This window comes from Engystomops pustulosus, chromosome 1, assembly GCF_040894005.1.
Source record: "Engystomops pustulosus chromosome 1, aEngPut4.maternal, whole genome shotgun sequence".
NCBI classification, from domain to species: Eukaryota; Metazoa; Chordata; class Amphibia; order Anura; family Leptodactylidae; genus Engystomops; species Engystomops pustulosus.
In genome coordinates this window covers 160,232,511-160,255,952 of record NC_092411.1, presented here as the reverse complement: position 1 = coordinate 160,255,952, position 23,442 = coordinate 160,232,511, and the positions used below count along the sequence as shown (strand labels likewise).

The window sequence follows — 23,442 nt, the reverse complement described above, 5'->3', positions numbered from 1 at the left end:
CTCCTGTAGCCCCCTGTCCTCCAGCCTCCTCCTGTGGGCCCCTGTCCTCCAGTCTCCTCCTGTAGCCCCCTGTCCCCCAGCCTCCTCCAGCATTCTCCTGTCCTCCAGCCTCCTCCTCCTGTCCCCCTGCCTGCTCCAGTATCCTCCTGTCCTCCAGCCTCCTCCTGTCCTCCAGCCTCCTCCTGTCCTCCAGCCTCCTCCTGTTCCCCAGCCTCCTTCTTCTAGGGCATCCTCCTCCTGTCTCCAGGCCACCTCCTATCCTCCAGCCCCCCCTGTCCTCTATCCTCCTCCTATCCCCCAGCCTCCTTCTTCTCCAGCATCCTCCTCCTGTCTCCAGCCCCCTGTCCTCTATCCTCTACCTGTCCTACAGCCGCCTGTCCTCCAGCCTCCTCCTGTCCTTCAGCAGCCTCCAGCCTCTTCCTGTCCTCCAGCCCGCCCCCTGTCCTCTATCCTCCTCCTGTCCCCCAGCCTCCTCCTCCAGTAGCCTCCTCCTGTAGCCTCCCCTGCCCCTGCTGCAGTCACTTCTTCTCCTGTGCTCCGACTGACTCGTGGAAGGGGCGGAGCAGACTCCTCACATGACTCGTGCAGACATCATGTGAGGAGGTAGCAAAGGCTGATCCTGCCTCCTCCTGGTTTCGATGCTCTGCAGCTCTTATGTACGGGACTAGGAGGAGGCAGAACAATGCAGGGGAAAAACAGGGAACCTGACACATTCTCCCAGCTGTCTGTGACGGCAGACCAAGGTTCAAAAACCAGGACTGTCCCATCGAATGCGGGACGCTTGGGAGGTATGGACACCCCACTAACATGGAGGAAATGCTACAGGCCCTTGGTGTGCACTGTGATTCCAGCTACTAGGAGCGAGCTGTCGGGACGGTGAGGAAGGAGCCGTGCAGTGACTTAGTTGCTGGAGCAGCCCTGTGCCCCTTGTGAAAGATCCACACAGGTCCACCTACAGTTTATCAACAGGAGAGGTAAGTATGTAACTGTATTTGTATGTATGTATTTGTACATGTGTGTGAACTAATATACATGAGTATATGTGTGACTGTGTACGTTATGCAGAGGAAACCGGTCCTGCTGCTGTTGACTACAGACAGGAGTATACAGCGGCAGACAATGGTGCTGAGGGAAGTTGGACTACATCTCCCATGAACAATTGCTCTTTCTTTTCCCCTAAGCTTCAGCCTATAGGATATATAGCAGGGGGAGGAGGGGCTGAGGGGGGCTGGGAATTGTGGGAGAAAGAAAGAGAGACAGCAACCATAGACGGGAGGCAGGAGCCATCTCGTCCTGAAGTCAGAGAAGTGAGAGCCCAGCAATTAATTTACTTGTGTGTTCCTTTATCCAGTCAATATCTTCCGGTGTGTCCCCCTTTCCTTAATAAATCTGGAGTGAGTGTGTATCTTAGCTAGGCAGGGGTTTCCCAAGTCGACCCCTGGCAGTAAAGGAAATCCCGTCTACATTCCTTAAGCGCTCCAATCAAACCAGGACTTGGCGGAGCCACTGCATCATATCGAGCTGAGAACTACACAACCAGCCTACAGAGGGTGGCCAAAGGGGTGTTACAATTATATGTGTATGTCTGTGTTTTACAGCATGTCTGCTAAATATGCATAATGTGTTTGTGTGAAGGGAATATATGTGTGAGTAATGTTAATTATGTGTAATAGATGTATGTAATTGTAATTATATGGATATGCAGTATGTGGGGTTACTATGTACATGTGTCTTTATTATATGTATGTGTAGTAGGTATATGCTGTTTGTAATGTATTTATGTGAGTACATATTATGTGTGTGTGTAATAGGTGTATACTTTATGTACGTGAGTATGTATTATATACATGTGTAATAGGTATATGCTGTATGTAATGTATTTATTTGAGTACATATATGCTTGTGTAATAGGTATATGCTGCATCCATATGGGTGTGTAATAGGCATATGCTTTATGCAATGTATTTATGTGAGTACATTTATATGTGTGTAATAGGTATATGCTGTATGCAGGGCAGCTTCCGTCATGCTTCCATATTATTTAGTGGAAAAAACAACTTGGACTGCTGGCTTGACAGAACCTGACAAACTTAGCTGCAGATGTGACCTTAATAATGTAGGAGACCCCAACCTCTTTTATGCTACTATTAGTGGATCAAAAGCAGAAGCCTCAGAAAGAAGGACATAGCTCTGCTGCCTGCACAGTACAGCACATGTAGTTCACAATGCTACAGCAAGTCTAGACACTGTGCCGGCTCGTTCATGAACGAACCATCACTACAGCTCAAAGAGCCGGCTCATTAGCATGAACAACGTGAGCCGGCTCACTTCAGTGAGCTATTAGCTTCCCAAATCCCGCCCTAAATGGCTTACCATGCCCCCTTTAACCTGATAAAATCGGGTTAAAAGTGGTGTGGGGTGACTGACTGGTCTGCGGCTCCCTATTATACATTTAATAAAGAATTGTTCACGAGCCTGAAGAGCTGGCTCTTTTTAGTGAGCAAAGCCTAATGAGCCAGCTCACTTAGAAGAGCCGGAATTCCCATCATTACTGAGCTGGTAGCACTATGTGAGTTGGGAGCATAATGTGAAGGGAAAATGGGAGGCAGTTATGGGGGTATTGTACTATGTAGGTGGTGGAGTTAGGTGCGGGGGGCAAAAGGCGGCCGTAGGCACTTTCTCTGCTGCAGAATTTGAGAGGCAAGGAGCAAAAACTTTGCGAAGGAAAATTAAACCTGTCCTAAACCCAAGATTTTGTTGTGGAGTGACATAATGTATTGTAGCCCTACAGTATCCATTTCAGGTCCACTTTAGGAGACTGAAACAAAGAAAGGCAGATTAACAGAAATTCTCTGTTCACATTCCCTCCCCATTGACTGCAATGTAAAGAAGGTTGCCTTTTGTTACAATTCTCTTATATTAGTGGAAAAAAAGCTGGCTACTGCGCTATTTGTTCCGCTATTTCTTGACAGAATCTGACGAACACAGGTAATCTTTTATACTGGGGCCCCTAGTACGGCTTTTGAAAGGTTCACTTATATAATAATAGGTAACTTACTCTGCCCATTTCTCTAAGTTTTGTTAACATTACAACAATTGTGGAATTATTTTCCCATAGCATTCTCCAAAAATCTTCAGTGGTTTCTGCAAGTGGCCCTTGTGTTGCAATGTAAGCTTTCTGTTGCCTATAATGAAAGACAATGTATAAGTACAAAAATAAATAAAAGTCATGACTGGGTGGCATACAAAGACCAGCATACCTGTATCCATCTATGAAACTGGCATTTATGTAGTCTGACCCCTCAACTCCTCTGATTGGTTGCAGACAAACCCTTGTCGTTTCATATGGCATGATGTTCACAAGGCGATTCTTAAATTTGTTGCATGGAAGATTGGCACTGATGAATCTGGAAGTGTGAGCTTTTGAATTGGCAAGGCGCTGAAAATGCATAAAACATATTCATTACTTCATTAACAAAAAATTATGGATTCATCTACACTAATCTGATAACAGCTGCATTAAGAAGAATTGGCAAATCTATGATTTTTTAAAAAATATTTCTTGACTTGGAATTCTATCTTACAACTATCTATGTACGAAATAAAATAAAATATAAGTTCCCCCCCTCCCCCCCATGGCCGATCTGATTTTGATCACCTATAATAATGATAGGTGACCAACAAAATATATTGCAGAATACTCATCATAATCTGCATATGGTGTAAACATACCCTAAATAGTATCTTTTGTAATAGGTGTAAAGCTTTATTTAGCCTTGTTTTAACTTTTAAACATAACCATGAATATTGTCATTGAACAGTAATAGTGCAGAAAAGAGATGCCTCATTATTGCACTACAAAAAAACACCACATAAAAGACACAAGCAGCTCCAAGTGCTATAACAGATGTAGCAGTGTCACACTGCTAGCTTTATCAGAAACCTCAGTTAATGCTAGCAGACACTGCAGCGCTGTACAATAGAAACACAAGACTGTGCTATAAGCGTTCGGGCGTATCCATGAGGGGGCCGCATGAAGCAGTCACTGCCGGCCTATGGAGTGGGAAGGGGTCCGGGAGAGAAGCAGCTTCCAGCGCGGTCCGTCGTTTCTATTGTACAGTTCGTCAGTGTCTGCAGTGTAACACTGCTACATCTGTTGTACCACTAAGAGCTGCTTACTTCAGTAAGCAGCTCCGAGTGCCTTTTTATGGGTGACAGGTCCTCTTTATTAAATCTGCCCTATTGAGTCTACAGGTAAAAGCTAGGACAAATATTGCAGCCAGGCCTATATATGTGCAATGGTGAAAGCCAGTTGATTAATGATCCTTCCTTCTGACTTGACATACATTCCAAAATGCTGATGTGAAATATGTTATGCTTTTTTTTGTTAATTTTAATGGCCTGGGATGCTATGTATGTGGGAAGATTAGGTCAGTCCACTTGTTTTATGAGTAAAGGAACATGCTCAGATTATAACTCATAAGGGGGGGTGTTCATTTATCTTTAGTCAAAACATTCATGCGTGTCTTTTTAATTTTTTTTCCAGGTTTTGGACTTGTTTGAGTTATATTAGAGGTTAAAATATCAGGCAGCTGATTCTATGGGTTTTTTGCAACTTTTTATTAAAAAGTCGCACAAAAGTCTCAAACTCTTCTACAACTTCCTCTAAAAGATTTTCCTATGTCTGATCAAGACTTTAGTTTATTTGCGACCTTTTAACCACAATTTTAGCCAATATTGCAAATTTTTAATACGATCACATGTGGATTTTACAGATATACCAGGCGCAATACTGACTTTGCTAGGCGAGAGGAAAAGTAGCAAATTTAGGCACAAACAAAAAAAATAAATTCTACGGTAAATGACTCCCATGGTGTACAGTGGTTCTTACCTTAAACTCCAACTCCATGCCTGTTACATGTTCTCCTGTTTCAATCTGGGCTAGTTTCTGAATGTATGTGTACAGATTTCTCGCTGGGACTTCCGTGTTCCCACATGCCACAGCTTCAAACAAGGCATCATGAATAAAGCTGTATTGGTCCTCTGTCTGGACCATATAGTTTCTCTGTGAGCGCATTAATGTCACATGACCATATATATCGACAGTTTTCTCATGCTTTATTCTCTCCAGCATTGCATCAATGACAATAAAACAGCCAGTTCTCCCAACACCGGCACTAGAAGAAAAGGATATTACGTACTTTAGCCAAATCCAGATTTCTTCTAGTAAAGAGTAAAAAAGTAAAGAGAAAAAAACCTTTTCTGCTTTTTTAATCCGTTCCTTACAAAACCCATTTGTTTTTTTTAATTTCCTTTATGCATGACCATATGATACATTACACAAGACCCTACTGTATCATGGTTGGTAGATTTCCTTTAACAAGAAGGCTAACCCACTATGATGAATCTGACAATCAGAAAACTATTTAGAAAAAAAGACTGGTGCTCACTAGGTGCACCTAAAGATAGATGTGTCTATCTAGGGGCGAAAGAATAAGGTTTATATTATGTAGTAGAGGGGTACTGATGTATTAATATGAGTAAAGCATTTTGGATGACAGAAACCTACTTTTTGGCTCCAGCAGCTTCGGTCTCTGCGCTCTTGGGCTGCTTTCACATGTGGTATATATATTATATATACTGTATTTTTCGGACCATAAGGCGCATCGGATTATAAGGCGCACCTTCAATAAATGCCTGCTAAAACGTCTAGGTTCATATATAAGGCGCACCGGATTATAAGGGGCACCTGATTGTAAGGATGAATGACCAGCAGGTGGCAGACCTGTGCATATATAAGGCGCACTGGACTATAAGGCGCACCTTTGATTTCTGAGATGATCAAAGGATTTTTTGTGTGCCTTATAGTCCGGTATACGGTATATATATATGTATATACACAATGTTAACACAATGAATTTTGTGTTAACATTCTGTTAAAGTTTTACACAAACGCATATTTTTCTGGTGTAGAAGCAGTGAAGGACTGCGCAAGAATTTTCACTAAGTGACTATGCAGCCTCCATGCACAAAGGTGGGGACTTAGAGCTGAGCAGTCTGCAGCACAGACATGTTACATGTTGTTTTTTGAAATACATCCAAAGCCCAACCCCTGGGACTACACAGAGGATTCTGTCAGGAAGCCAGGTATGTTAAAACACACAATTATATTATAATGCAAGTGCTAGGAGAAGGCAGAAAGGGATATATGCAATGGAGGTGTAATGGGCTTCTGTAATCTGTCTTTAGTAAAAATTAGGTCCCTGGTGATAGGTTCCCTTTAATGCAATTGCACCATAATAAATTGAATTGTCCAGTGTGTAAAAAACCTACAGCAGAAAGATTTTTTCAGATCGCAATTTCTTAATACCTGCAGTGTACAACAATGGGTCCTGCGTCAGGTGGGTTGCAAGTTTTTACTCTTCTGAGGAATGCCAGGAATGGAGTTGGGTATTCAGGGACTCCGTGATCTGGCCAAGCTGTAAACTGAAATTGTCGTACCTCTCTCTTCTCACTGGAACCATTCTGTAAAGAAGGACTATTTTAGTGGTAATCTGTTCCACAGTCAATGAAAGAGAAACAGCCTATAGGAGAACTAGCAGAACTACTATCCTAACCTTAAAATGTTGCTCATGTAAACTGGGCAAAAATTATTTTAAATATACTATACTGTATGTGGATTCCAACATACAGTACCATGAACCTAACTCTTTGGAAATCTTTTTTTTTTTATCCCAGTGCTATTTGTGTAAAACAGGTTTTCATCAGCCGGTTAATGTTGCCTGTAAATATGTAGGGGCAGATTTATCTTAATTTTTTATATTTTGCATGGTTGTTTTCTGCCTAAAATGTCTCTATTTTACACCAAAATAGTCTAACGTCAAAATTTGCTTACATAGATGTGTTCATTCTTGGAGGCTTGTTTTTGAGACTTTCATATTTTTGTGACTTTTCGTAAAAAGGCTATCTCCACACCTTACAGGCTCCATGTGGATTTTACACACAGATTTTGGTGTGGAAAATTTACCAAGTAATATATTAGCATTAAAGTGAATGTGATTAGGTAAAAGTTATGTAGACAATGGGGCAAATTAACTTATTTTACTATTTATCTGGTCCTGTCGCGATCTCCGATTCGGACGGTCCGACGAAAATGTCACCTCCCTGCCGGAGTTCACCTTCTTCTTCCCGGTGCTTGTAAGTGCGTGTCTTGCGACACAATTCTAAATGTTAAATCCCACGGGTAATTCGAATCCGTCAGGTTGTCCGACGGCCCGCCCCCCCCGATTTGTGTCGTGAGCAAGCTAGCGCCGATGCGCCAAAATCTGAATGCGTGCAATGCGGCGCAAAATGGAAATGGTCAGGAGACCAGACGAAAATGCACTCCGCGAACCCTTAGTAGATGAGCCCCAATGTGTTTTTTTCTTCGGTGAAATTGTTGTTCAGCGCGGAAAATAAAATAATGATCATGTTACTTTTCTTTTGCTACCTCACACATTTTTGCACACAATTTTTATAACATGGGAGAGTGAAAATCTGCATCAATATGCAGTTTCCAAGCAGAATTTCCTCAGCCAAAAAAACGCATGGAGAAAATCTGGATAAGAACCACTCATATTGGAGGCAGATTTTGCTCATGACAATCCACAACATATACAGATACGCAGGAAGTTTTTTTTACCTATATTTTAGAACTAAAAAAGAAGTTGATTTATCACATGTGTGATTGTTTTTATTTTTGGTCATCTACGCCTCCTCTGTAAAGGTGCAATTTTGAGACTTTTTTGATACACTTAAAAAAAGTTGCATATCATAAATTAGGAAAAACATCTGGATTCCTAAACAAAATAAGGCGTACTTTGCGCCGCTTACATTTGAAAAGTCTATAAGATGTCTCAAAAAAAGCTGCAAATATTGCAAAAAAAGGATAAATCTACCCCATAGTGTATACTGCTCCTGCTGATGTTTTTCCTGTTGTATTACTGTTACCTACAGTGTGGCTAATAACCAAATATGCTTTCGACATTTAACATACCTTGTGTAAGGAAAATGTTCGTACACAAAAAGTTGCCAGCTCAATAGTATCCAGTAGTGTCACTTGAATCATTCCATATGTATCTGCTCCTCTACCTGGCCAATACTGGTCACATTTCACCTGTAGGAAAGGAATTGAGTTGTGAGTTATTACCATTTTTTCATGCAGGTTAGGTTGATCCTCTTGCATTTATTCTGGCTATCTTCTAGGTGTTACTTTAGCATTTTCACTTGTCTAACCCAGCCTTATACATCCTATTTTACTGTGCTTCTACCTGTGATTTCTTTTTGACTCTCTAAACATACTAACTTGTGTTGGTGGCTACATGTCCCTTAATCATAGCATATGGCTATTTTCATATAGGGATAGAGGATGCATGCCAAGGACTGGTAAGTGGGTGGCCCTGCAAAGGCTACTGGGGCGTTGAGCATAATTTGCACATGGTGCCTGGCCAGGCAACTCCACGCCCCAGTACTCTCTGCAGGTAATTTACATATTACTTTGATTACGTTTTTTTAAAGTTAGGTCAGGTTTCCAGATTAGTTAAATAAAGATTAGGGCAAAGCTAGGCATCAGGAATCTACTAGCGGATCTACTTTTGATTCTTTAGCTGCTATGGGGCCCACAGTGTCAGGGGGCCCTGGCATCCGACCTGACACACTAAAGAATGGAGGATGTGCACCATCAATCAATTCCAACACTGCAGGAAATGTGAGGGAAGAGCGAGGGGAGAGCAGAACAACAGGACTAGGTATTTCTCATCTCTAATTCCTGCTGTGTACTCCCCACATGTGGCCTGCATTCTTTACAAACCACTACAGATTAGTTATGCTTTAAGAGTACAAAATTAAAATAGGTTAATTGCAAATGTTGAAATACTTACCCTGGACTTTTCCTCTAGTCGTGTCATCATAACGATAGTAGCAGAGCGCTGTTCCCATACCATGCGCCAAAAGTCTCCAAATGTATCAGGCAAGGGTCCCTGAGTTGCTATATATGCATTCTGTTTGCGGTAACCATCAATGTAGTTGGCGTTTATGTAGTCACTGCCAAGAATTCCTAAAGTAAATAGAGGTAATAATTAGAAAACAAATACCTAATTAAGAATACAAAAAAAAACAACTCTTAAAAAGGGTCACCTGATATAAAGCCAGAAAGGGAGATTATCTATGCTGTGCGGCTGCTGAGTTACAGGAGTTTTACTTTAGTAAAGGTGAACCTGCATCTTTCTACAATCTTATTTACTATGTTAATGTTTTATAGCTATGGAGTACTAGTTTCCATGTAGAATATATGACTACTATATTTCTACATACAATTTAACCGGTTCAGGACCAGGCACTTTCCTGATTTTTCATCTCCATTTTTCACTCCCCACCTTCAAAAATCTATAACTTTTTTATTTTTACACATAAAGAGCTGTGTGACAGCTTGTTTTCTGTGTAACAAATTGCACTTCAAAATGGTGGCATTGAATATTCCCTGCCGTGTACTGGGAAGCGGGAAAAAAAATTCCAAATGCAGTGAAAATGGTGAAAAACCGCATTTGCGCCGTTTTCTTGTGGGCTTGGATTTTATGGCTTTCACTTCACACCCAAATGACATGTCTACTTTATTCTTTGGGTCAATACGATTACCCAGATACCAAATTTGTATAGGTTTTATAATGTTTTCATACATTTACAATTTTTTTTTTTATTTTGCCGTCTTCTTGCGCTAATAACTTTTTCATACTTTGGTGTACGGAGCTGTGGGTGGTGTCATTTTTTGGGACTTTTGATGATGTTTTCAATGATATTATTTTTAGGGCTTTATAAACTTTTGATCACTTTTTATAGAATTTTTTTATTTTTTATTAAATGGCAAAAAAGTGCCATTTTTGACTTTGGGCGCGATTTTCTATTACGGGGTTAAACGCAATGAAAAACCGTTATTATATTTTGATAGATCAGGCATTTTTGGACGTGTCGATACCTAATGTGTTTATGATTTTTACTGTTTATTTAGATTTATATCAGATTTGAATTTTTAGGTTTTTTTATTATAATTTTTTTTTTAAACTTTTTTTTTCATTTTTACTATTTTTCAGACTCCCTAGGGTACTTTAACCCTAGGTTGTCTGATCGATCCTACCATATACTGCCAAACTACGATGACGTCACGGGGAGTGACTATCCTCAGAAAGATGGCGGCGCCCATGCGCAACCATATTTTTTAAGCCACCAGCAGCTTTGCCGCCGATGATCAGCAAGAAAACACCCGCGATCGCTGCTGGCACTGATACCGGTAAGCCTTTGCTGAGCCTGTTAATGTATTCATTGTTGTTTGGATGTATCAAACAACAATATGTTAAATAGAACTTGTGGGAATTATAGGTTGAATTTTTGTGTGATTTTGTTTTTACCAAATTTTCTAGTAGGTAAACACAGAATATAATCGAAACAAGATAATATGAATACACTTTGTTAAATATTAACATTTTACAAAGCATATGTGTTATGGGTATAAACAATTTTGTACCTTCAACTGGCATGAGGATGACACGAGAGTGATCATAGGCAATGACATTAGCATAGCGGTTTTTCGGTTTGTTGACTTCAAGATTCGAGTGTTCCCAAGTGAATTGCTGGCCAGGATCAATGGACTGGAATAAAGAAAAAAATCTGAAAATTAATTCTATGCATGTGTAATCTTTCCGACCACACAATATCCCGTAAACTTTTTGAATTATGGAAGCATAAACTGTAACTTCCATTTCCTCCCAAATGCCACAAACCTTGCTCATCACTTTCCTAGTGTCTAATTGAAGTTTTTATATATAGAAAATGTATTCCTTTAATAAGCATTTTCAATCATACCCTCTCATCCCTCATGGCCATATGGACTGCTAACCCACCCACAAGCCTCTGACGTTACTGTCGTCTTTCTTGGCAATCTTGCGCTTGCACAATGTGCTTATGATTTCGGGGCTGGCCCTGTACAAATTGGATAGTTGCTAAATGGTGAACAAGGTACTGTTTGGGGTTTTTGGGGGGCAGCAGATGTAACAGGTTCCCTTTAAGTAGGTTTGAAAAGGGGGAATTTAGAGTTTTTGATACAGCCTAATCAATATAATCAGGTCTCATGTACATGGAGGGGCCGCAAAAGTTTGCAGCACCTTAAGGCCTTTAGAGATCGGAGGGTTAAGAACTCCTCATACTTCCAATCTCCATTGGAGCTAGTCTGGGCTGAGACAAGGTATGCTCAACACACCGTGACTGTGCAAAATAGACCACAATTGCGTCTGTGAACTATCCCGACATTTTCCTGCCATATACAGTCATGTGTATGAGGCCTTGAACTGCTTCTAAGCATAGAATGGCCAAATTCCTTACTGCTTTGAACGCTGACATGATCACATGTGTTTAAGTAAGAATCACCTCAGATAAATATGACATTATCACAGAAATATAGTTTTATTTTGCAGTAAATAGGGAGCACTGTGAGAATTGATCTATGAGACTACTGGAAATTCAGTTCATGATTGATAAATCTTCCACACTTTGCTTATAGATTATTAAAGGGGTATTCCCATGAAGACAAGATTCTTAAATGTTCTCAGGATAACAAAATAACACATTTTCTAATTTACTGCTATTAAAAAAATACAGCATTTCACATATATAAGTCCAACCTGTCTCTATCACTCCTGGTGTACACGATTTCAGTTGCCCCTAGACACGGCCCTGTAACTTCTGACTTACACCATCTTGGATTTCTGTGACGACCGTGGAGTTTCTCTTTCTCTGCACTCTAGGCCCACCCCCTGCAGTCCAGGACGGAGCTCACTCACTGTTGCACACTGACACTGCCGGTGGCAGCAGCATAAAGAGAACGACAAGCTACAGACAGATAAGTTCTTTATCTGGGAAGATAAAGTGCTGTCATTGTGTGCAATAGGCATCTAATGGATCCCATCATCTCTGATCTGTCTCATCTCGCTCCTTCTATGTGTCAGATACTAGTGAATGTTCAGAAGCTAAATTAAAGTGTACATAAACCTGTACCCTGATAATCTAACCACATTGTCAGCTCACAGAACTAGATAGATCATAATGTGTCTGCTTAGAGAATTCCTGCCCACACCCTGGAATTCAGCACTGACCAGCCTGGGGAGTGATAGGAGCTAAAACAGCAATAAAACTTAGTTAAATTGTGAAGTAAAGGGTTTAAAATTATCTTTATTGTTTTAACATCACTAGGGGATTGAAATTTGAGAATTTTCTTTCATGGGAAAACCCCTTTAAGTAGAACAGAATGCAACCATACATGTAAAACTGCCAAATTTACAGTAGATATCTACAAAATAGCAGTAGGTAGAGGTTATGTCAGAAAGGGATATTGTTTTGACAACTTTCCAGGTACAGCTTAATGATAAGGTATTGTATATATTGCTGTCATCAGCATGTGAGCATACTTCACATGCCGATGACAAATAAGCTGTGGATCTGTTGTTTACGACCAGTGAAGAGAACACCTTACATGCATGTTGCCTAAAGCAGCATTAACAACTATGTGCTTGTATTACCTACCAAATCGACAAGTATGAGTTGTAGTTTCCCAACAGCTGACGTGCTAAAGGATTTTGAACCAACATTGTTACTAGAAATTAGGGCTTTCAGGACCCCCATTTCCAGTTTGAGATTTGTAAATTAAAATTGTAACCATAAATAGAGAAAGTTAAATACTTAAAGGAAATTTACCATCAAAATCAATTTCTAAATCTGTAACACTGCACAGACTGTTACACTGCCTCTCCCTCCCCCACTGCTCCCTCAACACTTTCCTCTTCCCTCTGCCTGCTCTAATCTCACACAGTGGAAAGGGGTTAGATTCTCCTGCACAATGGAAGAGTCTGTGAAGCTACAGCAAGGAGGGGGTCATGAGAAAAATTATAGTTAATAGTCCCAGGTTTGTTATGCTTGATTTTGATGGTAGATTGCCTTTAATACACATCTACCACCAGGATGAAGGATTGTAAACTAAGCACACTGACATACTGGTCAGTGCTCCCTCTGGCAAGATCTGCTCTTCATTTAGCTTCTTATGCCCTGGTTTTTATAAAAAAAAATGTTTTCAAATTATGCAAATCAGCCTGAGGGGCTCCAGACTCCATATGTGTTAATAGTTCCTGGAGCCCCTCATTTGCATGTGGTAGATGTCATTTAAAGAGGACCTTTCACTACTGAGTTCTATGCATTCAATATACTGACCATTCCTCAGCACAGAAGCAGTGACAAGTGGCGTTTCAGCTTAATTTTAGAGGTAGTTGCAGTCTCAGAGAAGACCACTTCAAAGACGTTACAGTGTCTTTCATGTTAATTACGGTATTCCAAAGTAAAAAGAACATTCATGATTTAACATTTTTTTTCTCATACGTTTACAGAAGGAGACAAAAATCAAAGTGAAACTTAACTATTTTTTTAAAGAAATGCATCATGCAGATGATAATAGTAAACTTTATTATATATGTTCGTAAAGAAAATTGTTCCTGTGTCCTTTTTCTCTGCCCTTATTTCTACTTTTAGCAGTTTGTATATATCAGCTTTTTGTAAAGAGGATTTGTCATTAATAATATTTATCCCCTATCCACGTGGAGTCTTGGACCCCTGCAATCAGCAGAACGGGAATCGCAAGTTCCCCAAAACTGTTCTGGTACTCCATTGATTTCTGGGGCTTCTGATCGGCTTACAGGGCAGCTGAAATCTAGTGGTAGACCATCACTGAAAAGACTTATCTGTTCATAAAGATAAGCTGAATCGTAAAGTGATTAGTCTGTGGGACATGCAAAAGCTTTCAAATACACGAAAGGAGAAAGAAGGAGCACAAAAAACTGTTTTACTTAATGAACTGTATTACAAAGATTTCTATTATCATCTGCAATATTCATTTCTGCAACAAAAGAAAAACATTGGCCCATATTTATTGACAATTAAAGAGGAGTATCAGTGCTTAGTTGGACTATGCGCCATAATTGCGTCTGTCTATTTACAAATTTTGCATTTCTGCAAACAAGGAGGTCCTTCAACCAATATTGGTAATGATTTTGTTAAAATATAACTTTTATTAATCGTTCATTTAAACCATGGGGAATATTTTCCCAGTGTGTAGAGACAAACAAAATTTTTTTTTATTAAAAATAGGAATGGTGGGAGAAGATGTTGATTTTTCCTTTTGAGCAAGGAGAGGAATGTGAGGAATTGAGATGCACTACCTTTTTGTGTATAAGTTAGGGAGTTGTGAACCCACAGGTAGGTATTGGAGAGTTCTCTGTGTTGCACACAGGTAAGTATTGAAAGGTTCCCTGTGCTAATTACACCCTTTTAGGGTAGTTAGGGGCTACACAATGTTGGATTTTACAGCAAGTCTTGACCACATTTGCATTAGGGTGAGTATTGACTGTTAGGAGTGTATGTCCACACTCAAAAGCTACCCCCTCACACTTCGGGGTGTTTAGACCATATAATTCCCTAGGCTGCAGTCACTTGCTGGATGTACATAGTGTTAATGATATTGTCTTAGCCATGCGTAATGGTCTGCGGTGACCGCAGAATGGGGCAGCGCTAAGTACTGGCTTTCTATTTGCAAACACACATAGAGTTCGCTCCCTTGGATGTTTTTCAATTGTTCATTCACTCACAAATACACTCACACTCCTATTGCTGCTAATCTTGCTAATCTTGCTACTATTCAATACCTCGGTTTTCTGGCATTACTAGCTATCTAATCCATTTCCTTGAACACCATTCAATCTAAAATTGGCACACATTCAAACAGCCCCCCCGACATGTTTCGCCATGAGATGGCGTCTTCAGGGGGTAACGGGGCTGATCTGAGGCTGTCAGCGTGCTCCCATCAGCTTTATAACTTTGGTTGGTGATGTCATGGGACGGGGGGGTGTTAGAGGTTGGCCAATAGGTTGCAACTACGTCGGGCTGTCATCACAGGTGTTGGACCGCCTTTTTTTTTTTTTGTGGTCTGCCTCTGCAATTGGTCTAAAGGATGTGTATGGTGCTGCATCATCATTGTGCGCCCGCTGTGGTCATGGTAACATAAACAGCTAGCGGTAAGTATTAGAGATCACTGAAAATCGGACAGTGCCTGTTCTTTTTAAGAGAGTCACCATGGTGGTTACGAACGCGCTGCATCTTATTTAGTATTTGTTATTATTTACAGCAGATTTTTGACTCGGCAGGTGTTTACTGATCCAGCGTAAACAATATTGTTTACAACATTGTTTACAATGTAGTAGTGCAATATATTAAGATGCCGGCTAGATCAATCCTGTTCATTTTTGTGATTAGGGAGCTGGATGTCACCATATTGGGGGGCCTCGATAGGGGGAAAAAAGAAGTGTCTCCCATGTTTTTGTGAGGGAATCTTAAAGGTCGTAGTCGCTTTCTGATTGTGGATCACCAGAGGGGTGGCCCTGTACCAAACCAACTTTCATATTTTATAGTATTCTATCATATCTGTAGTTACTATGAGAATACTTAGGTAGATCCCATATGTGTTTCCAAAGTGTATTTCTCGATGGGACAATCAATTGCTTGTTAACACATCATTGTGGAGGAATCAGTTAAAGTGTATCAGAAGTGTATTTCTCCATTGACTGTTCGAGATCTATTTTGCGATCTACTGTAATGAATTTATTGGTGGATTGCATGTCACTATATAAATGGTGTGAATGTAAAGCCCTCATTCAATCCATGCGGGCTAAGGCTTTTGAGACGGTATATCCATCTGGCTTCAAGTTGCATCAAATGGCGATCTGTGTTTCCTCTTCTGGGGCCCGTTTTGAGGGTGTCAATCCCCCAAAATTTTAGGTGTGTCATATTGTGTTTCAGGCATATATGTCTCGCTAGGGAGGTGTCTTTCCCAGTTCTAGTCGCGCTTAGATGTGCTGAGATCCTTCTCCTCAATTCTTGCACTGTTTTTCCCACATAAAGCTTGGGACAATTACATCTTGCTATATATATTACGTTTGTGGTTTTGCAATTAATAAACTTTCTGATATCATATGACCTGTTTTCAACTGGATTCGTAAAGGTTTTTGTTTTTTGAATTTATTCGCAGAAAATACAAGTGCCACAGGGAAAAGTGCCCTTTAATGAGCTTTGTAGCCAATTGCTGCCTTCAGAGACTTTGTCTGTTAGGTGACTGTGCACCAAAAGATCCCTTAGATTTTTCGATAGGTGATACTGGTGGAGATTGGTAAGACCTCTTTAAGGTCTTTATCGTGACTAAGAATTGGCCACAGTAGTCTCAATATTCCCATCACATTTTGTGAACATGCATCGAAGGTGCCTATGCATCTTACTAGATGTTGCTCGTTTTGTTTTGTTCTTGTTATTAGGAGATCCTCCCTTTTTGTGTCCTTGGCTCTTTGATATGCCTTGTGAAGAGTTTTTTTGGGGTAACCCCTTTCCCTGAAGCGTTCGTATAGTCTCTGAGATTCTTTTTCAAATTCAAGTTTGGTAGAGCAATTCCGCCTTGCTCTTATGTACTGTCCAGTAGGAATTCCCTTCTTTAGGGGTTGTGGGTGCCAACTGTTCCAGCTTAACAGATTGTTAGTGGCTGTTGCTTTTCGGTAAATTGTTGTCTGTAAGCGGCCAGTTGGGTCTTTTGTGATAGTTAAGTCCAAGAAATTTATGGAGTTAGTGTCAATTTCTGAGGTAAATCTCATGGCTATGTCGTTCTTATTCAGTCTGTGGACAAAGTCATGCAAGGTGGGGATATCACCTTCCCAGAGGACCAGCACGTCATCTAGGTACCTTCCCCAAAAGAGGATGTGTTTGGTGCGTCTGTGTCACAATTCAGCAGCCCGAACAAAGTGCACCAAAAAAAACTGGTGCACACTTCCACAGCAGTGCAGGGGGCTCAAAATTTTTTCAAATATTTATTCAAGCTTCAAAACACTCTATAAACCAGATAAATATAGAAAAGCTTAACTTCTCACCTCATATTCCTGAGATAGTTTTAGGTTATCGTTAGCCTTAAGGTGTTCTGTGTGTTCAGAAAGATCTGCAATCGGTATTGGTGGATGATTAAGCATACCTAGAAGGAGATAAAAAAGAACAGATATTAACCTTTTATTAAAGCAAAAACAAACATATAAATAACATTAAAATAATAAAAATGTTTTAATGTAACATCTGCAATAAAAGGACACAGGTTAGATCAGATCAGAAGCAGGGCTCGAAATTTTATCCTGAAAGAAAAATTAGATCTATGTTTTCCTCTGATACCCATATTCAGGAGATACTATGGTTAAAGGTTGGGGGGAAAGGAAAGGGGTAATTCAAAAACACAGAACCAATAGTACCTACTAACAGAATGGCAAAATCAGAAAAGTATGATCTCTAGTTGAAATCATTTATAGCATAAGTTTGTAAAAAGGGGCAATATCCTGGAGATGAAATATAGAAATGAGCATAACACAAATGGATCCTTAAGAATGTGGTAAGTTTTTAAGGTAATCATCAGAACCAGATTAAGCAGATATAACACTTTATTGAAGAACCCTTTCTATCTCAAGCACTGAAAGGGACCCACTGTTAACACAATTACTACTGGCAATTCAACAAAAACCATAATAAAAAACTTTATCCAAAATCTGAAAATCAATAATTATCCACTGACTCATAATTACAGTGACCCAGAAAATGCATATTACTGTTATTGTCCTTGAACTGGCACACAGACATTTGTCATACCCTCATAACATCTGAATTGGAGACACACAACTTAATGGCATAGTAACCTTCTCCTGTGAAGCAATAAATGTAACCCATGGCTAGCTAAGGCTAATGTGAACAGGTATAATATGCCACATCCAATTTTAAAACCTGCAGTGTGTAACGAGACCCATAAAAAACAAACAAAAACTGCAGCAAAAATGACATGGAGATGCTGGAAATCAGTCACATGATGCTTTAGGGAGTTAGTGGTGCTGTCATATAAATAAAGACTGACTATTATACAGTACTTATTACCTATTTGATTAACTAAATTTCACAGAAATGAGATAAAGGAAATCTACGATCAGAATCAAGCATGGATATCAGGGACACTTACTCATGGGTTGAGGCACGGTGACTGTGGTATATCTTCTTATATTTGTTATCCATGACCTCCATACTAAAATCCAAAAATCGACTTTTAAACTTATGCTAATGAGGACAAAGGGCTCTGGGAGCATTGCTGGAGCCGTGGAGTAACCCTCACCCTGCTCTCTCCATCCTCTTTCTGCCTATGCAATCCAACAGCAGCAGGAAATGCAGGGGGAGAGTAGACCTGTTTTGCTCATTGTAACAGACTGTGAAGCTACAGCACTGGAGGGCACAGGAAAACCCACCAGAGCCCTTCAGGATCATAAGCATAATAATAAAAGTTGATTTTAGAAGGAATGAGGCCATGGATAACAAATATAAGAAGATAATCACTGTCACAGTGTCTGACTCTCTGAGTAAGACCCCCTAGTTAGTATATCATTCTTGATTTTAATGGTAGTTTTCCACCACATCTGGATAAGGCTGTGGCTCCAAACAGACTTTATTGGTCTGACGACAAGTTAACTAAAAGTAAATGCAAAATTTATATTTACATTTTCAACTCCTGTGTGATTTTATCATTACATTTGAGATCTTTTTAGAGGGTAAATTGTGTTCATTGTTGCCTAACAGCATTTCCGCTAGTTCTCCACTCACCTGTAAGGGACTACAGGATGCCACTTTTCAGGGAGTCCCAGGGAAATGAATGGAGCACTAGCCAAGCATCAGCTCTCATTCATATAAAGCACATGATAGCACTTGTAGTTCCCCATTCTCATAACATTGCTCAAATCCTCAGTGGCCACTACTAAATCCCTATCCTGTAGACAGGGAATAAGTGTGCAACTTTAATCCTGTACTAAGGGGACCTTATAGGGGGCTTAATAGGGACGCACAGCTTATATTTAGGAGGATTACAGTATTAGGCATCTGATTAACCCTTATATTGATCACATCACTACATAATTTTGAAGTAATATGCTTTATTAAACCACACTGAACCCTGGACTTGGAATGAAATTGGATTTGATATAACAAGCTTACTGGTGCCATGATTCTAATGTACCTGTTTTTGTATCAAGAGCAGTTTAAATTGAACTATTTAGGTTAAACTAGCTTATTTTCACTCCTGGCGCTTTGCAGTTACTATTCTGCAATCCAGAGCATGCAATGCATTAACTTAAGAAGGACTGCGCCACAAACAAATGACATCAATTAAAGGCACGGGGGCTGGTACATGGATCTAGTGAATTATCAGGAACTGGGGAACACATTTCAGGACAGGGGAGACTATGGATTCCACAGGTCAATACTTTGTGCTCAGTGTAAATGGCTGACCTGAGAGACCCATTGGCATGCTTCTTGAAACAACTCCTAATTTTCAGCACAGCTGGATTAATTAGTGATCACATTACTTCCCACACCTCCTGTCTTAACCAGTAATGGACCTATTGGCACCCAGATAAGGAGATTCTAAAAATGTGTCTGGAAAGTGTACCCTGAAGACTATGAGAGTCTTATATTTTGCTTCACTTCACATAGCACTGTGAGACCTCATAAAATGGACTTGGAACCATTTCTTCCAAGACTATTAGCGCTTTTCTGCTATTAAAAAGTTAAACTTCAGATGAGAAGTGGGCCCAAATACAAAAATAACTGCATGTCAAAAATGGAAGAGAATGTTTTCAATAGAGAATTTCGAGCCCTGTTTTGTGACAAAGCAGCAGTAATAAAGTCAAGCAATGTCAGCATGGGATATTAATTTGATAAATGTTGAAAAAAGGATGCAAAAAAGCAAATGTAACAATCAATAGACAGATCCAGTTTCCAACTTGAAAACATTTACTACAACAATAGGCATTATACAGTACCGACTACAACACTAGCCAACAGTTGTCTCATTATCTTTCCTACTTAATATTTAGAAGACAATCAATAGGCAGGATACCAACTAACAAGAGATATTCTCTATTGTGATCCTTGCCGCTCAGTTAGCCTAGCATATTAAGATTTACTTTACTTCAATCAGTTGTGCACTTAAGAAAGTCTAATGCATTCAAAAAGCTCTGCTGGATATCAAAATAACTATGATATCTACACTCTGCAAATTATAGTCAGTTTTATCAGCTTAAGGAAAACACAATATCCTGGACACTGCCCCTGTGTTTTTAAACAAGTACATACATGGTCACAAACAATTACATATACAATCTGCCAGTGAACTGGATACAAACACAAAAAAGGAGGACACTTAATGAAAATACTAAATAAAACACAACAAATTAAAACAAACTGAAATGAAATGAACTAATAAAATAACTAAATTGGAATTAAAACGTTCACATTTCTGGAGCTTGTTCACTGGACATAAATGTAAACCTCATTTAGGAAACAAAATACTATACATGATATACTGTACTGCAATAGTGTAAGGAACTTATAACAACAATGTTTTCAGTATGACTTATGTCAATCATTTTTCCGCAGCACAATGTCTTAAATGAAAATGTGATATAATGGAAATTAATTAGAAATATCACACATAAATGGGAAATGCTGGATCTGTTTATGCTTTCAGACATTAAATTCACTGGAGAAAATAGCATCAATCTACACAATAGACAGTGTTATAATAATTCTTTATTTATATAGCGCCTACAGATTATGCAAGCGCTGCACAAAGCATGTTATCTTAAACTACACAACTTTGAAGACAGGCACAGAAATGTTGTGGTAAGAAGATGTTATGTGAAAAGCTTAAGGGACACAAAATGAAATAAATAACAAAAAGAAATTTAAGGAAAAGAAAAACATAATAAAAAAATAAATAAAAAGCAGAACAGTGATTGAAGCACCAAAAAAACAGAAACAAAACAGACAGGAACTAACTTTCAAATTCATGGTCACTGAGGGGACTGCTGAGACCAGAATCTGCAAAGAACAGTAAATAAAGAAATAAAAACAACTTGTTTTAATGTATTTTTTCACATTCACAAGAACACATAGTGGGTTACAGTAAGAACAAGGACATTCACTTTGTGTCTGTCTATTGTGAGATCTTGTGTCATACTAGCACATGATGGCATCTGAAAACGCTATATAAGATGACAAAGCACATCATTAAAACTTTTCCAAATGATCCAAAAATTGTCTAGGCTTCTATAAGATGGGCCTCTCAATACCAAACCTTGCCTTTTACTTAGATTATAAAAAGGATAAAAGTAGATATCTTAATCATAGTGACCTAAAAAGCAAAGGTAACATATTCCTTTACAGTGAACATGAATAAAAATAAACAGGTAAAAATCAATTTAGAGTTATTATTAGAGTTATGTGTACCCCCGGCATAGCACCCTGTTGTTTCATTGTTACAGAAAATCTCATCATGCAAAAAATCTTCACATGGCCACAGTGACAGAAAAACTTATAGCTGACAAAATGTGACAAAAAAACTTAAAGTTACCACATACAATATATGGCAAAACTTGCTGCAGCACCCCATAAAACTTGCAAAAGTGACATGGCATCCAAAACCAAAACCGTTTAAATCTGCACTCCAAAAGTCAAAAGCGCTTCTTTCCTTCCGTTTACTGCTGTGTGCCCTAATGTTAGTTGATGCTCAACAGAGGTGCAGAAGAACTTGTCTGGCTTCTGGATCACAGATTTTTGGACTGTTTTTGGACATGTTCCTGAACCATGTCATAACAAATTAGGGTGACATGTAGCATGTTTCTATAAAACAGAAACCACATCCAATATTTAGCTGCATTTTTACAGGGTCATGATCTGGGCACAACATATTGGAGACTAAAATGACATACTTGAAGAAAAAGTGCAATCTTCACTTTGTACCACATAAGTTTTCAATATGGGGTTGACTTTTTTGTTATATCACTTCAATGTCTTTGCACATGCCTTCAAAACCAGTTTAAATCAACACATTAAGCCTCAAATGCCCATAGTGAGCCCTGTCCTAGTAAAGGATTAGGGTCACATGTAGGGTGTGAAATTGGGAAACGTGGCACAATAACTAAAGAGGTCTTTTCATAGTGACGTCAGCTGGGTATAACATATTGGCCACTGAAATGGCAACTGTAGAAAAATTGCAACTTTTATTGTGCAGCAAATATGGTAAATGATACAGTAAGTTTCAAAATGTATAATTTAAGAAATTTTAAATTTTTTATTATTGTTTTTGATAAATATTATTGTTTTTGTAATGAATAATAAATAAATAAAAGTAAAACAAAAAATGAGGCCGAGCCTCAAAGGGAAGCCTTCATGCAGCTGCGGTTTAGGGTCCCAAACGTTTTAACATTGTTAGGAGTTAAAGTCCCCATAGTAAGTCACCTTTTCCACCTGGAATATTGGGAACCTGGCCACTAACACAGGTAAAGGAAAATGGTTTGAGGCTCTAAACCCCAGTTGTATGTAGGCATGATGTTAGTTTAGGAACACCACACCTACCTACAAGTTCCCTTACCCACAAAAATTTTCTTGGATAGGAATTGTACACTTGGACAGCAGTCAGATAGAACTGTAACACATTGATAATAAATACGGTAGCTAGGCTCACGCTCAATGTTTTGCATGGTCTGAAAATGGACAATATGAATTATTCTGAGCCGAATTGTGCGTGAAACTTGCCTTTTGAAGTCAATAGATACAAGTCAGTTTTTCACACATGTTGTGATGGCATGCTTAAAAATAGAGGTAGTAGCTCACAGCTGTGAAAAACTGAGACAAAACTTAGATGACACAAGGACTACAAAAATGTATAAATGGCTATCAATAGATTAGCACTAGGACTAAAGTCGGACCAAAATCACAACAAAATCAAACTATTTACATTGACCAAAAAGGTCTAATTTAAAGGGGTATTCTCTTCTGGGCATTCACATTTAGTTTCCTTAATCTGCCATATATAAACATTTCTTCAATTAGATGTTATAGAAAAAATTTTTCCTGTGTGAAGATAACTTCTCATAAATGTAGTCATATGATCCCTTAGAAACAAGACTGTGTCCTTGGATACGGCCACCTCCGTGGAAACAAAAAGCCAGGTGGTCAGGCAGAACTCAATAGTACATGTCTGTCCACCGCCGCCAAAATGTGTGGTGGTCGTATCCGAGGAGGCTATCCCGTTTCTAAGGGACAACATGGCTACATTTATAAGAAATTATCTTCACACAGTAAAAAATTTTTTAAATAAAATCCAATTGAAGAAATGTTTACATATGGTAAATGAATATAATTAAATGTGAATGCCCAGATGGGAATACCCCTTTAACAATTGTTAGCTGGTTATTGGCTCAA

At 39.2% G+C, this 23,442-nt stretch overlaps 1 protein-coding gene across 1 annotated transcript in view; it reads right to left on the bottom strand.

Moving 5' to 3' along the window:
* Positions 1–23,442, bottom strand: part of PTPRS (protein tyrosine phosphatase receptor type S) — a 207,897-nt gene that overhangs the window by 4,696 nt on the left and 179,759 nt on the right. The window contains exons 23-31 of the mRNA XM_072113236.1: positions 21,016–21,057; positions 17,034–17,131; positions 10,556–10,679; positions 8,919–9,094; positions 8,036–8,155; positions 6,371–6,525; positions 4,892–5,177; positions 3,261–3,439; positions 3,059–3,185 (exon numbers count right to left, since the gene is read on the bottom strand). Of these exons, the coding sequence (XP_071969337.1) occupies positions 3,059–3,185; positions 3,261–3,439; positions 4,892–5,177; positions 6,371–6,525; positions 8,036–8,155; positions 8,919–9,094; positions 10,556–10,679; positions 17,034–17,131; positions 21,016–21,057 (1,307 nt within the window). The remainder of the gene's footprint in view (positions 1–3,058; positions 3,186–3,260; positions 3,440–4,891; positions 5,178–6,370; positions 6,526–8,035; positions 8,156–8,918; positions 9,095–10,555; positions 10,680–17,033; positions 17,132–21,015; positions 21,058–23,442) is intronic.